The 13,655-nt window shown below is 38.8% G+C and overlaps 1 protein-coding gene across 9 annotated transcripts in view; it reads right to left on the bottom strand.

Annotated features, from left to right (window-relative positions):
• LOC135112197 (copper-transporting ATPase 1-like) overlaps nucleotides 1–13,655 on the bottom strand; it is a 41,006-nt gene that overhangs the window by 21,872 nt on the left and 5,479 nt on the right. For 5 of the 9 annotated variants that reach the window (XM_064026327.1, XM_064026329.1, XM_064026328.1 and 2 more), the window contains exons 2-8: nucleotides 5,628–6,269; nucleotides 4,882–5,023; nucleotides 4,176–4,326; nucleotides 2,995–3,225; nucleotides 2,393–2,528; nucleotides 667–831; nucleotides 253–416 (exon numbers count right to left, since the gene is read on the bottom strand). In XM_064026327.1, the coding sequence (XP_063882397.1) occupies nucleotides 253–416; nucleotides 667–831; nucleotides 2,393–2,528; nucleotides 2,995–3,225; nucleotides 4,176–4,326; nucleotides 4,882–5,023; nucleotides 5,628–5,973 (1,335 nt within the window). In that variant the 5' untranslated portion in view covers nucleotides 5,974–6,269. Of the gene's footprint in view, nucleotides 1–252; nucleotides 417–666; nucleotides 832–2,392; nucleotides 2,529–2,994; nucleotides 3,226–4,175; nucleotides 4,327–4,881; nucleotides 5,024–5,627; nucleotides 6,270–6,909; nucleotides 6,985–7,600; nucleotides 7,743–13,655 lie in introns of those variants that run through there. The other 4 variants (XM_064026326.1, XM_064026325.1, XM_064026323.1 and 1 more) reach the window with 3 other exon arrangements.

The following is a 13,655-nucleotide window of genomic DNA, read 5'->3' as shown; positions in this document are numbered from 1 at the left end:
AAGGAGAGGAGTCACTGAGAATAGACTTAAGTATTTGAAAATTGTGGATCAATTGTTTGCATATTTCTGACTGGCAGCTTTTAAGAACCTACAAAACCAAAAGATAAACAGGAATTCAAGAATTATAATATCAAAGTGTAGTTGGAAAGAGAGAACTCTCACCACAATACTCTATCACATTTCTCAATAAAACTAAACACATCAACATGAGTCTCATTTGGACAGAGAGAGTAGCTTGGATGACATACTCACATTGAGATCCACCTCCCCCTGGCCTGCCCCTGACTCCTCCATGACTGAAGAGGGAAAGCCAAGTTCCGAGATGCTATTGGCCACCTGCTCTGGCAAAACCACTGATGGGTCATATCGCACCTCTGCCTTGGCTGCCATCAGGGCCACCAGGATGCTGTGGACACCTGTGTGAGAGGAAAAGACATTTAATATTCTTTGTAGAAAGGTTCTGTATCCTTGCTAGCAGTTACTGTTCTGAATCTCCACATCTGAAAAGCTCTCTTAATTGAATGCTGACTATAAGTAGTGGACTATTAGGGTATCACATAAAACTATAAAAAAAAAATAAATAAATAAAAAGCATAGCAAGTTCCTGAGGAAGACCAAAAGCCTCTGGAACACAGTATGAAGTCTTAAGGGGATGCAAAATCCTACCTTGTATTCTCCTGGCATGCTTCTCAATGGCTGCCACACATGATGCGCAGGTCATGCCCGTGATGCGGAGGAAACACTTCTCAAGGTCTGCTTCGTCCCCCTCAAAGGCTGCATTCTCCTGCCATGAGCTGCTGACGCTTCCTTCATGGGATGATTTTTGCTTCTCTGAAATGAAGAAGGGGATCTTAAAAAAGGACACAAACATGTGTGTATATTTACCTAGCTGTGTTGTACAGGGCACAAGCTGAAGCTCATCTTGTCTTTTTCTCCATAACCATATTTATCCAGTTTCTCTTTAAACATGTGTACACCATTTGCCACAACCACCACTTCTTTCAAATAATTCTAGATTTCAATAGTTTGATATGGAAAGCTGTATTTTTTAATGTCGCTCGAACATGCACTTTTTTTTTTTTTTTTTATTCCTGTGCCCCCTCGTCTGTGGTACCAAGTCATTTCTGTCTATTCTTTGTATATTGTTTATTAATTTGTAGATTGTTATCAGGTCCCCTCTTTCTCTTCTCTGCTGTAGTGTTGATAATCCCATCTCTTCAAGCCTTTCTTCATAGCTTAAGTCTTTCAATTCTGATACCATCTTCATCACTATTCTCTGTATTCTTTCAGTTTCTGTATATCTTTTTTCTATGTGGAGCCCAAACTACTGCTGTGTATTCCAATTCAGGTCATATCATGCTTGTTATAATTTTCTTCATAATTTCTTTACCTAAATAGTTAAATGTCACCCTAATGTTTGTTAACAAGCTGCATGTAGAGCTGAATATCCTTTTTATGTGCCTTTCAGGTGTTAGTATGTCCTGGATCATTACTCCCAAATCTTTTTCTTCATCACTTTTTGTTATTATTTCTCTTCCCATTTTGTAATTCCATGAAGGCCTCTTTTTACTTTTTCCTATTTCCAAGATGTGGCATTTTTCTGACATTAAATTCTAGTTTCCATTTTTGGCTCCATGCATGTATCTTGTCAATATTCTTTTGTAACTCCCTGCAGTCATTTTCATCCTTTATTATTTGAATTACAACGATTATGAATAATAATGCAAGAAATTGGTAAGGCAAGATCTCCCCTTTCTAAAACCAAATTGACAATATGTAAGAATTTTATCTTCTAAAAATTTTGGTTCATCTGTTTTTTTATTATCCTTGCACATATTTTTTTTACTACCACACTTGTCAGCAAAACTGGACTGTAATTTAGTAAGCCTTGTGTGTCTCCTCCTTTAAATATGGGCATGATGTTTGCCCTTTTTCAATCCTGTGGAAATATTCCTTCATTAACAAAGGTACATATAATGGTATGTAATTTATCTTTAAGCTGGTTGCTATATTCTTTTAATACCCATCCTGACACTCCATCCAGTCCTGCAGCCTTTCTCACATCTAACATTTTGATGATTTCATTAATTTTCTGTATTGTGTGTGTGTGTGTGTGTGTGTGTGTGTGAGTGTATTTTTACTTAGCTGTATTTTAACATGGCAGTGTCAAGTTTCAGTTCTGTTTTCTTTTAATATCGCTGTATTGTACAGTTATTTTTGAAAGTAAGAATGTTTTTGGCATATCCAACTTCTTCTGGTGATATTGATTACTGATTTATTGCCCTGTCTAGAGGTGCACAACTATCAATAAAAATATAAGACATGCATGTGTGAGAATGAAGGTGAGGCATGTCCCTGAATATATCATACAAAAAGTAGATTATGTTCTTACTTCTTTTACTGGTGGTGGTTGATGAGGTCTGGAGAGCTGCCTCAAAGCCCATGTCATCTATCATTTCTGCCACTACCTCAGCACTCACTACAGATGGGTTGTATTTCACTGTACCTTCTTCATTCTCCAAACTGACCTGTGTGTGTGTCAAAAGATATAGAGAATTGTTGTTTACCCAGTTTCAGATTATTACACATCTAATTACTTTTAGTCTTTCAGCTTCAGCTTTCATCCAGTCCCTGTCAGATCAAGTCATTAGTCATCTTTATGCTTTCATTAGGTTAGAACAATAAAAAAGAAAAAAGTACATAATTTGATTTAAATTTAATATAACATACTAAATAATTTTACAAATTATAAGTGATGTATTTAACACAAAAGAAATGAAGTACAAGCAATTCTGAATAATGAAAAACAATGCAACATAAAAGAAACTAAAATTGAAAGTTATGAAGTCAATTAAAAGTGTAACAAGATAAAACTTCATATACATAATTATGGGATCATAAAAAAGTTAAAATAAAAAAAATGAGATTTAAGAAGAATAAGAATGTTAAAAATACAAAATTACAAAATTTGGGTTTACAGTGATTGACACTTACTTTTATGGTGACGACACCTGGTTTCTCCCCTATGGTGCCCTCAATGTTCTTGACACAGGAATTGCATGTCATTCCCTTGATGGACACAACACAGGTCTCCACGCCCTCAGCTGAGTCAGATGGCACAAGTGTCGCCTCAAACCCCATGTCATCTATGTGGTCCCGCACCTCCTCTGGGGTTGTTTTTTGTGGATCTATAGATACCACTCCCTTTTTCTCCTCCAAATTCACCTGAGGGATCACAAATTCAATACAGCATATACCACTACAACTGATAATGATAAATGTTTTATTCATAATGATAAGCACAAGACTGAAAAGTAGAAACGAAAAGGAAAAGAGGACAATCAGGTGTTAACAAATTAAGCAATAACATTATTAATATTCTTGTGCGTGGAGGAAGACATGAGAAGGATGAACATCAGAGGAAAGTTTGCCTATGGCAGCAGGAGAAACTCACTGCCTGTCCAACCCTGTATGAGAAAAACAAGGATGTTAAATGAAATTATGATAATGATGAAGACAATGATGATAAAAATCACAATGAAATGGAAACATGGTAGGAAAACTCAGGTTGAAGCATGAGTAACAATTTTTCCTGAGTTTCCCTTTGCTAATACCATGTTTGATTCCAAGGTGGTGCAGGATAAGTCTATTATATTATAACATCCCATCATAGTCACACACATTAGAACACAAAGAAAATGAGGATAGATAAACCTTACAATACATGCACAGGACCGAAGTCATACTTCCCTCTATCTGAAGAAATACTACATACCGATATTCTGCCTATGACTACCCTAACATCCGTACCATCTTTTCCACTCATCTATCTTTTCTTTGTCCAACATGAACTGCTGTCTAGTATAGTAATGTATGCACTACGTGTTTAGAAGGACGTAGTTGTGAAAAGTCTAGATGAAATCTTCATTTGAGTTGGTTTTCTGTTATTGCAATGAAGGTAATACAATATATAATAATATTGACAATAATAGTAGTTGAGATAGTGATAATATTAAGAACAGTAGTAGAATTTGGGGTAGTTATAGTTGTGGTAGTAACAGTAGTAGCAGTAACAATAATTTACTGACAAAATCACAAATGCAATCTCAAAAGAAATAAAGAAAATTTTTTAGACATGTTCAAATCAAATCACTTCATAAGGTGATCCACATTACCTTAATCATGATAACACCGGGTTTCTTCCCAACAGTAGACTCAATGTTTTTGACACAGGACATGCAGGTCATGCCCTCAATGCCAATAATAACAGTTGTGGATTCCTGTTGAAGCAGGGCAGCTTCAAATCCCATGTCATCTATCATGGTTCTGTAGGGGTAAGGTGTTCTTGTGTAAAATTATTTGAATGTTAAAAAATGAGATATTTGAAAGGTTCTCCTAAGTAACATAACATATGCGCTACAATGAAATCTGCCCCAGTTGTGCTTCAAAGTGAAATAAATGTGTTAAAGAATACATGCTTCTAACAAACCCTTAAATAAAATGATAAATGTGTTTTAAAGGAAGGTGCTTCAAATATGCACACACAGAAAATAATTCTTGTGTTGAAGAAAGGAATACATTTCAAAGGTGTTCCTTGGTAAAATAATTTCTGTGTTAAATGGGTATGTGGTGCAGGTGTGTTATGATAGCATATCAGAGTGGTCATGACTGCAAGACCAAACACTTTCTATCTACACACCAGAATGACACCAAACATGCAATGCTTCTTTACATTCTAATGACAAAGCACTAATACCACCATTACAAGGCAGTTACTTCTATCCCTATCTATAGATACCTGACTTAGGAGAATTCTGTAATTTGTAACATCAAGTGTGCATGGAAGTGTGCCAGGGAGGAGACTGGAAGACAAGACTATACCTGACAGCTTCTGCAGTGACATCTGTAGGGGAAATGATAAGGGTGGCCACCTCATCCTCTAAAGACACTCTGATGGAGCGCACACCAGTCTTCTGTCCAATGTTGCCCTCAATGTTCTTCACACAGGAGTTGCAAGTCATGCCTGCAAAGATGAATGGTGAGGTGATTCTTCTCCTTATACTATAATGTACTGGCATTTCTTTCTATGGTCCTTTATTCCCTCCTACTTCCTTACCTTCTTCATTATTATCTCAATAGGTATAATTTTTCATTTATTCTTTTTATGATCTATTACCTCTACTGCCACTTTTCTTCTGCTGTCTTGTCTTCTTTATCATTACCTCTACACATCATCTTTTTATTATCCATCTGCTCCCACTCATAATCTTAATGCCAATTTTTCTTAGTGTAATGTCATGTACTTTACCCTGTCTCTTCTGTCAAAATACTTCCTTCATCACTATGTACATATTATCATTATATTATTCATTATGGTTCTATTCCCATTCCTACTACCCTTCATCTGGAACCTTGCCCAGTTGTTCTCACCCACTGTGAGTGTCACCATTTCCTCCAGTATCTCTTTTATCTTTTTTCCTATTGCCACCTTGTCTTCACTCATATCTCTACATCAACCATCCACTGCCCACTTTAGTCCTATTCCAAATTCTAATCCTCCATATGTGAATTTTAATTTTTCTTTACCCGCTCTTGACTCCTTTTCTAACACAAAGATTCACCCTTACCTTTAATGGAGATCTGCACCAGTTGGTCTCCACAGGCACAGTTGACCACCTCTCCCAGCAAGTTCTCCACCTTTACGTCACCATTGGGAAGCTTGGTCTGACCCTCCATATCCACTTGAGTCTCACTTTTCTCCAACTTTGCTTCAAATCCCATGTCATCAATTCTGTCTGCTATCTGTACCCCAAGTACCACTTTTGGATCATGGATCACTGTTCCACGCTTGCCCTCCAGATCTACCTTGACGGAGTGTATGCCAGGAAGGCCACCTACCACCCCCTCAATGTTCCTCACACAGGACTGGCAGGTCATGCCCTCGATGCTGATCACTGAAGTCACACTCGCCATGGTTGATGTGTGCAGCAGGGCGTCGTTATGAAAACACTACCGAGTCACCGTAAAACTCCCAGTGTCGCAGTGTCTTTGCTGGGAGCACATCACTACTGGTCACCACACAGCAGGGCACAGTGCAAGGATGAATTTAAAAGTCTCTGTCCAGGTGGGTGGTGTAGGTGGCAGCTCATCATCTAGGCCTACCACTCCCTAGGGCCATGAGCTACCTGTGGTGGTGGTGGCGGCAGTGTGGGGTTTCTGCTCACCATACAGGCATCCACCGCAGGTCAGCCAAAACTTGGTGCTACCTTCTGGAAAAAAAAAAAAAAAAGACATTCCTTTAGTGCAATCATAGATGACATGCTATTACTTGTAAATGCAAAAATATAACAGACAAAATTATCTATTTTCAGGGCATTTTAGATGTTGAGGCAATGTATGGAAGTATATTAAGGATAATAATAATAATAATAATAATAATAATAATAATAATAATAATAATAATAACAATAATTGTTATTATTGTATTATATTATTCTCCTCATTTTCCTCCTCTCTGCATGACTTGTCCATACTGGGGTTAAGCAAATGTGGATGTTTGGTAGGTTTGTTCACAATTCATATTTGGTGTAAAAAGTGAACTGAAATAAAATCAAATATATGTATAAATAAATACATACAGTACATTGAAATATTCATGCGTATATTGTCAACTGTCAAGTTTGTAAAACAACTGCGTAATTAACTGTAGGAGAGAGAGAGAGAGAGAGAGAGAGAGAGAGAGAGAGAGAGAGAGAGAGAGAGAGAGAGAGAGAGAGAGAGAGAGAGAGAGAGAGAGAGGTGAAGATATCATAACTGTATCTAATTTATACTAGTACATTATTCTTGCTGAGATATAAATAAATAACAGTTTAGAGTTTTAAGCAAATTATCTAAAAAACTGGTCTTTACTTTTCGTTGGTGAGATTCACGAGATTGAACAGAGCAGAGTGCAATGCCTGTGCGGCGCCACTCACGATGCCGCTGCTGAAGGAAGCGTGATGTTAGCATTGCTGTCACTATGCATGTGCACGTCATGTATCACTGACTTTTTATTTATTTATTTTTTTTTATTCTTACTTCATTTTCCACCTTCCCATAAACTAGACACTTTAAAGAACTGTTAAAATATCTCCAAAACATATCTTGTCAACCTCTTTTAGGGCTTTCTATACTACACAGTTTAAAGACTGGCAAATAAGGACCTTTTTACAAATATATATTTTTATATATAATATTTGTAGCTAATAGGCAGCCCCCTTTTCACGCTGAGAAAAGAAGAGAAAAGAACAGTCACAGGGGCATGCTGCCTCGTAGCCCAAGGTTCCCTGCCAACATGCATGTTAAGGCACGGTGGTGCACATCCACTTCCCACCAATGTCTTTCCATACAATTGGCACCATGACGCTGTTGGTGCGCAGTTACGTTAAACAGTCAATCAATCTGTCCATCTCTCTCTGCGCACTTTCCCTGCTACATGTCACATCAGCACTACGCTACGATAATACACGGATTCTTTTAAATGACAAATGAAATGCTGACACACACCATTGAGAAGCCGGCAGGTGTTCGTTCCTAATAGGGGACAGGTGCGAGTATATACCTGTGGGCTTCAGGTGTTGCTGCAGAAAACATGGCGTAACGGCTACGTGACGGCGTGAATGTGAATGAAGTCCATACAAATGAAAAATATCCATTTTGTAACCTGTGTACAAAACTCAAGCTGTTTCATTCTACTCGTGATACCATTCCTCCACGAGACTGTTATCTCTCCACTGTCTTGTCTCTCACACTGTCCGGCACGCGGGAGGATGTACTGAGTGCCACCACACCACACCATACCACACACACACACACACACACACACACACACATTCAGCAGCACGCCATCACTGAAAACATACGTAGCATCACGTGATAGGCTTTCGCCCAGCATTAATCGTGAGTGACGGAGGAACCAAGAGTATTTGGCTGGAGAGAGAGAGAGAGAGAGAGAGAGAGAGAGAGAGAGAGAGAGAGAGAGAGAGAGAGAGAGAGAGAGAGAGAGAGAGAGAGAGAGAGAGAGAGAGAGAGAGAGAGAGACTAAAATGTTATAATCCTTCAAGTTTCAAGGTATGAATGAAACCAGTACATCTTGGCCAGCATCATGATGATGCCTTTGTTGCGGCGCCATTAATTCCAGCATCATCTAATTGACTGGCCACTCACGTCACTATCGGTTCATACTGTCTGACTCTTGTGTGACGTGAGAACAGTCTGTGTTTGAGAGACAGCTGGTGGGTTACGGTGTCTTCTGCAGGTCTTATATGTGGCTTGGTTTGGTTATGTCATGTTAGATTAAGTTAGGTCAGGTGAGTTCATAGGTGTCTTCTGCAGAATGTGGTTAGGTTAGGTTAGGTTTGTGAGACAGGTGTGCTCATGGGTGTTTTCTGCGGGTCTTACACTTGGGCTTGTGTTCACCAGCTGTACCAGAGAGAGAGAGAGAGAGAGAGAGAGAGAGAGAGAGAGAGAGAGAGAGAGAGAGAGAGAGAGAGAGAGAGAGAGAGAGAGAGAGAGAGAGAGAGACACTTTTTTCTGCTTACTGAGTGCTATCAAACTTCTGAAAAGCCCCGGTTCTTATCGCACACACACGATTTTTAACGATTCGTGATCACTGGAGAACTTTCCGCTTACACACACACACACACACACACACACACACACACACACACACACTCGCACGATTCAGGGAAAACTGTGTGTGAGAGAGAGAGAGAGAGAGAGAGAGAGAGAGAGAGAGAGAGAGAGAGAGAGAGAGAGAGAGAGAGAGAGAGAGAGAGAGAGAGAGAGAGAGAGAGAGAGAGAATCACGCATCGTATCACTTTTTTCCCCCTCCTGTCATGATATCTAACAAAGCGCAGGACAGTAGGGCAAAGAAAAGGTCCTCTCCTGGCAACAGATCAACCCTTGGCCTTGATTTCTTAGGAAAGGCACTATCACCTCGACCTTGGGAAGACACTTCAAGCTGGCCACTGCCCCCATGTCAGTCTGTTGCTGCTTCTGCTGATATTACTACTACTACTACTACTACTACTAATCACCATCACTACTAATATTTCTACTACTGACGAAGAGTGGCGAGAAGAAGAAGAAGAAGAAGAAGAAGAAGAAGAAGAAGAAGAAGAAGAAGAAGAAGAAGAAGAAGAAGATGATGATGGTGATGATGATGATGATGATGAAGATGATAAAGATAATGATTGGTACAACTCAATATCATATACTATCTTTCCTACAATGCTGAATTATTCCATATTCTCTTTCTCTCTCTCTCTCTCTCTCTCTCTCTCTCTCTCTCTCTCTCTCTCATATCGTAATAGCGGATGAATGAACACACCCACACCCAACACATGTAATCTTCCATTCTAAGTCCAAGTAACTATTCAGGGTTTGTTAAGGACCACACGAGGCTTGGCACGGCTGGCTGGGCTCCTTCAAGACACGTCGCACTACATGACTCGCGGAAAGTCGTCCCTTCCTCCTCTCACCTCGCTGAGCAAACGCGAGCCCGTGATAACACAGCAGCAAATCACAGATCACTGATAATTAATTAAGATAAAAAAAAAGTAAAATTCTACTATAAAAATCAAGGTTCGCTGATCTTCTAATTCCACAAATTAGCGACGGCCACGATAAGGAGATAAAAGTCTTTCTTACTAAGCAGGATGAAGTCAGAAGCTCCTCGCCTCGTCACCTTCCCCATCTTTCCTTTAGATGACGCTTTCAATCTCTCTCTCACTTCACCGCAGTGTTACATCTCTTGTCATCTCCTATCGTTATTTCCATGGTCTGCCCTTCTGAACTTACTGCATGCCTCCTTCCCACCCTTGGCCTGGCTGTACAACACTCACTTCCTATCCTGTCGGCTGTCAACTCTCTAATGTAAGACTTCACAAGTAGCTTAGTTTTGAACCCTTTTCACCGACCAACTCTGAAACTCTATTTCTGTCTTTTCTCCTTTTTTCTTGAACTGTTTCAAGAGTGAAGTGGTTCAGGACATCCCTGAAAATAAACTGATCATTTTTTCCCATGTAGGTACTTTATGAAAGCAGCAGGCTAGCGAGTTTTTCTTCCCTTTACCGACCTTCATACGCGAAAAGAAATTTATTACCTTCCATGTCTTTTTTTTTTTAATCTGCGAAAAAGAAAACTTCCCGGTAAAACAGTAAAATAAAATATATTATCTGTTGAAATAATCGTTTCTTAAGATTTCTAAATCGCGCTGGACGTTCAAGAAAATGAAAGTGAAATTTGTCTATCTGTCTATTCTATATGTAATAACGGTGAAGTTACCCCACGATCTTCATTACCACAGTACGACAGTAAGGTTACAATCTTGATAAAACAGAAAGAAAGAAAGAAAGAAATGAGTTATCTGTCAAAACATTTCCGCGACCACTTCTTACCACTATAGAAAAGACATTATCATGATAAATCATGAAAGATTGCACCACACTAAAAAAGTCATCGTATGATAAGCTGATTCAGGAGCAACGTCTCTTCCTCCACTCCCCGCTACAGCAAATCATTTGTCCATCAGACAGTAGTAGTAGTAGTAGTAGTAGTAGTAGTAGTAGTAGTAGTAGTAGTAGTAGTAGTAGTAGTAGTAGTAGTAGTAGTAGTAGCAGCAGCAGTAGCAGCAGCAGCAGCAGCAAAAACAACAGTAGTAGTAGTAGTAGTAGTAGTAGTAGTAGTAGTAGTAGTAGTAGTAGTAGTAGTAGTAGTAGTAGTTGTTGTTGTTGTTGTTGTTGTTGTTGTTGATGATGGTGGTGGTAAGATGGAGTGACTTAATTTCATTGCATAAACATGTGAACAATTGATCAGGTGATCGTGCTGCTGCTGCTGCTGCTAATGATGATGATGATGATGATGATGATGATGATGATGATGATGATGATGATGATACTGGTGATGATAATATGGGCGCAGAAGGTGTACTGAAGAACTCCCTTAAAGACCAGAAATAAGACACCATCACAAACACCACTACCAAAAGAGCCAACATTACACCAGAAGAATGCACTCATTACAACAAGAAAATAACAACAGTAACGACAACAACAGTAGTAGTAGTAGTAGTAGTAGTGATTATCTATATAGAGGCCGGCAGTCCCACAGAGGGTGGCCCAGATAAAGCACCACGCACACACATGGTAGAAAGGACCAGTCTGGTGAACTGTCGAAATAATAATAATAATAAAAATAAATAAATAAATAAATAAATAAATAAATAATAATAATAATAATAATAATAATAATAATAATAATAATAATAATAATAATAATAATAAAAATATGTAGTGCCCACCCACAAATAGTCTCGACATGGCCAACAAGTCTCCTGCTGTTTGTTATTCCTTTGTGCATTGTATTCAAGAGACTACTGTCATCCCAGAGCACACACACACACACACACACACACACACACACACACACACACACACACACACACACACACACACACACACACACACACACACAGCAGCCATAATACACTTGTCACCCCTAAACAAATACCATTATAACAGCAGCAGCAGCAGAAATAATAGTAATAATAATAATAATAATAATAATAATAATAATAATAATAATAATAATAATGATAATAATAATAATGTAGGGCATGCAACCACATTCTAAATATTACTTTTTACCACTCCCCAAACATCTCAAATTTTTTTTCACAAACTATAAATTGTGCTACTCTAACACACTTGGTTCCACTCCCTCTCATTAAAGCCAATTTATGCACTAATTATAACAATTAAATGAAAAGCTAATTGGGAACTGTAATGAACTATTAAGTAACAAACTAATTATTCACTAACATCTATTAGTTAAGTGCACACACAAGGACGCATGAACCCTGGTGATAATGTGTGTGTGTGTGTGTGTGTGTGTGTGTGTGTGTGTGTGTGTGTGTGTGTGTGTGTGTGTGTGTGTGTGTGTGTGTGTGTGTGTGTCCTCCATTCGACACTGAGGCTACTACGTTAAGTAACATTTTAATTGCAATACATAACAGCAGCAACAGCAGCAGCTACTGCTGCATTAGTAGTAGTAGTAGTAGTAGTAGTAGTAGTAGTAGTAGTAGTGATGGTAGCAGCAGCAGCAACAGCAGCAGTAGTAGTAATAGTAGTAGTAGCAGTAACAGTAGTAGTAGTAGTAGTAGTAGTAGTAGTAGTAGTAGTAGTAGTAGTAGTAGTAGTAGTATTAGTAGCAGTAGCAGTAGACACTGGCGGGAGAGGATGCAGCATTGCGCCAGGAAAAGTAAGCCAGGACGCCTAGGCCGTGAGAGCAAGGCAGCAGAAACAAAGAAAACGTTAGCATTACCAGCAACTCTCCACGCACAAAGGGCAACAGTGAGTGACGAACGATCATAATGACACCACGAAAGGTCAGCTGCAAGCACCTTTTTGAATGAAGCCACACTGAAAATTCTACAGTGACTAATAACGAAACAAGTTAGCTAAGGCAGATGTACATTTAAGATCGACCTCAAAGCACCGCCACAACGAGTCAGGCCGCGATATGGTGTACCTTGACCCCCTCTGAGACGTGATTAACATGCACGTGACGTGATAATCATTGTAGCAACAACATACAGGCATTGGGAGCTAAATAATAATAATAATAATAATAATAATTATTATTATTATTATGTTCATCATTGTTATCATCGTTATGTACGATATATGGTAATCTGTCTAGCAGGAAAATCATGTGTAATGATTTTTTTTTTTTTCAGGGATAACGTTGTACTGTCATTACTATTATCATTATCATTATTATTATTATTATTATTATACATCATCATCACCATCATCATCATAACTATTCCTACTTATGCTCCACAAGCACTACGTTTGGTAGTGTTAGCTTATCGATGTTTATCCGTACGCATCTTCATGTAATTACATACACGGCTCACAGTCTCTCTCTCTCTCTCTCTCTCTCTCTCTCTCTCTCTCTCTCTCTCTCTCTCTCTCACACACACACACACACACACACACACACACACCACAAGCTCTCCCTTCCTCCACTTCACCAGTTCTTCCTTCTTTCAGTCTTATACAGTTACTGTGTGAATGAAGATACAAATATTTGATATTACTAACTTCATCTACCTCAAAAACTGCATTTTCTTGTCGAATCTCTCTCTCTCTCTCTCCCATCACCCAAACATCTTACGAGAAGTAGCAACTATAATTATCCCATGAGTAGTTCCTATCAGCCGCTATCAGTGACCGTCAACACGCAGTATCTCATTGATGTGGTTCACTTGCCTTAAGGTTACGTCGCTACGTGCACTGATGTGAGGCAACACACGTAAGATGTGGACGGACTCATAAGGATGCAGTTAGTCTGCGATTGCATTCTCAAACACTTCGGTGTCGCATGTCGACAGCTTTAATAATCTCTAACGGAAATAATCGTGGTTTTCAGTATTTTTGTGATTCAGGAAAAGTTTAAGTGTAATTCAACAGAAAAAAAGATGAGAAAAAAAAATAACGACTACATTAATAATGCTTGTACGAGTTCAAATAATTTCAAAATACGGGGCTTGGTTTAGCTACCTGTCCGATCTTTTTACTCTCTCCTCGAGTATCATTTCTCGTATATAC

The sequence above is a fragment of the Scylla paramamosain genome, chromosome 23, assembly GCF_035594125.1.
Source record: "Scylla paramamosain isolate STU-SP2022 chromosome 23, ASM3559412v1, whole genome shotgun sequence".
NCBI classification, from domain to species: Eukaryota; Metazoa; Arthropoda; class Malacostraca; order Decapoda; family Portunidae; genus Scylla; species Scylla paramamosain.
The sequence above is the reverse complement of the archived record's forward strand: the minus strand, read 5'-3'. Positions and strand labels throughout refer to the sequence as shown.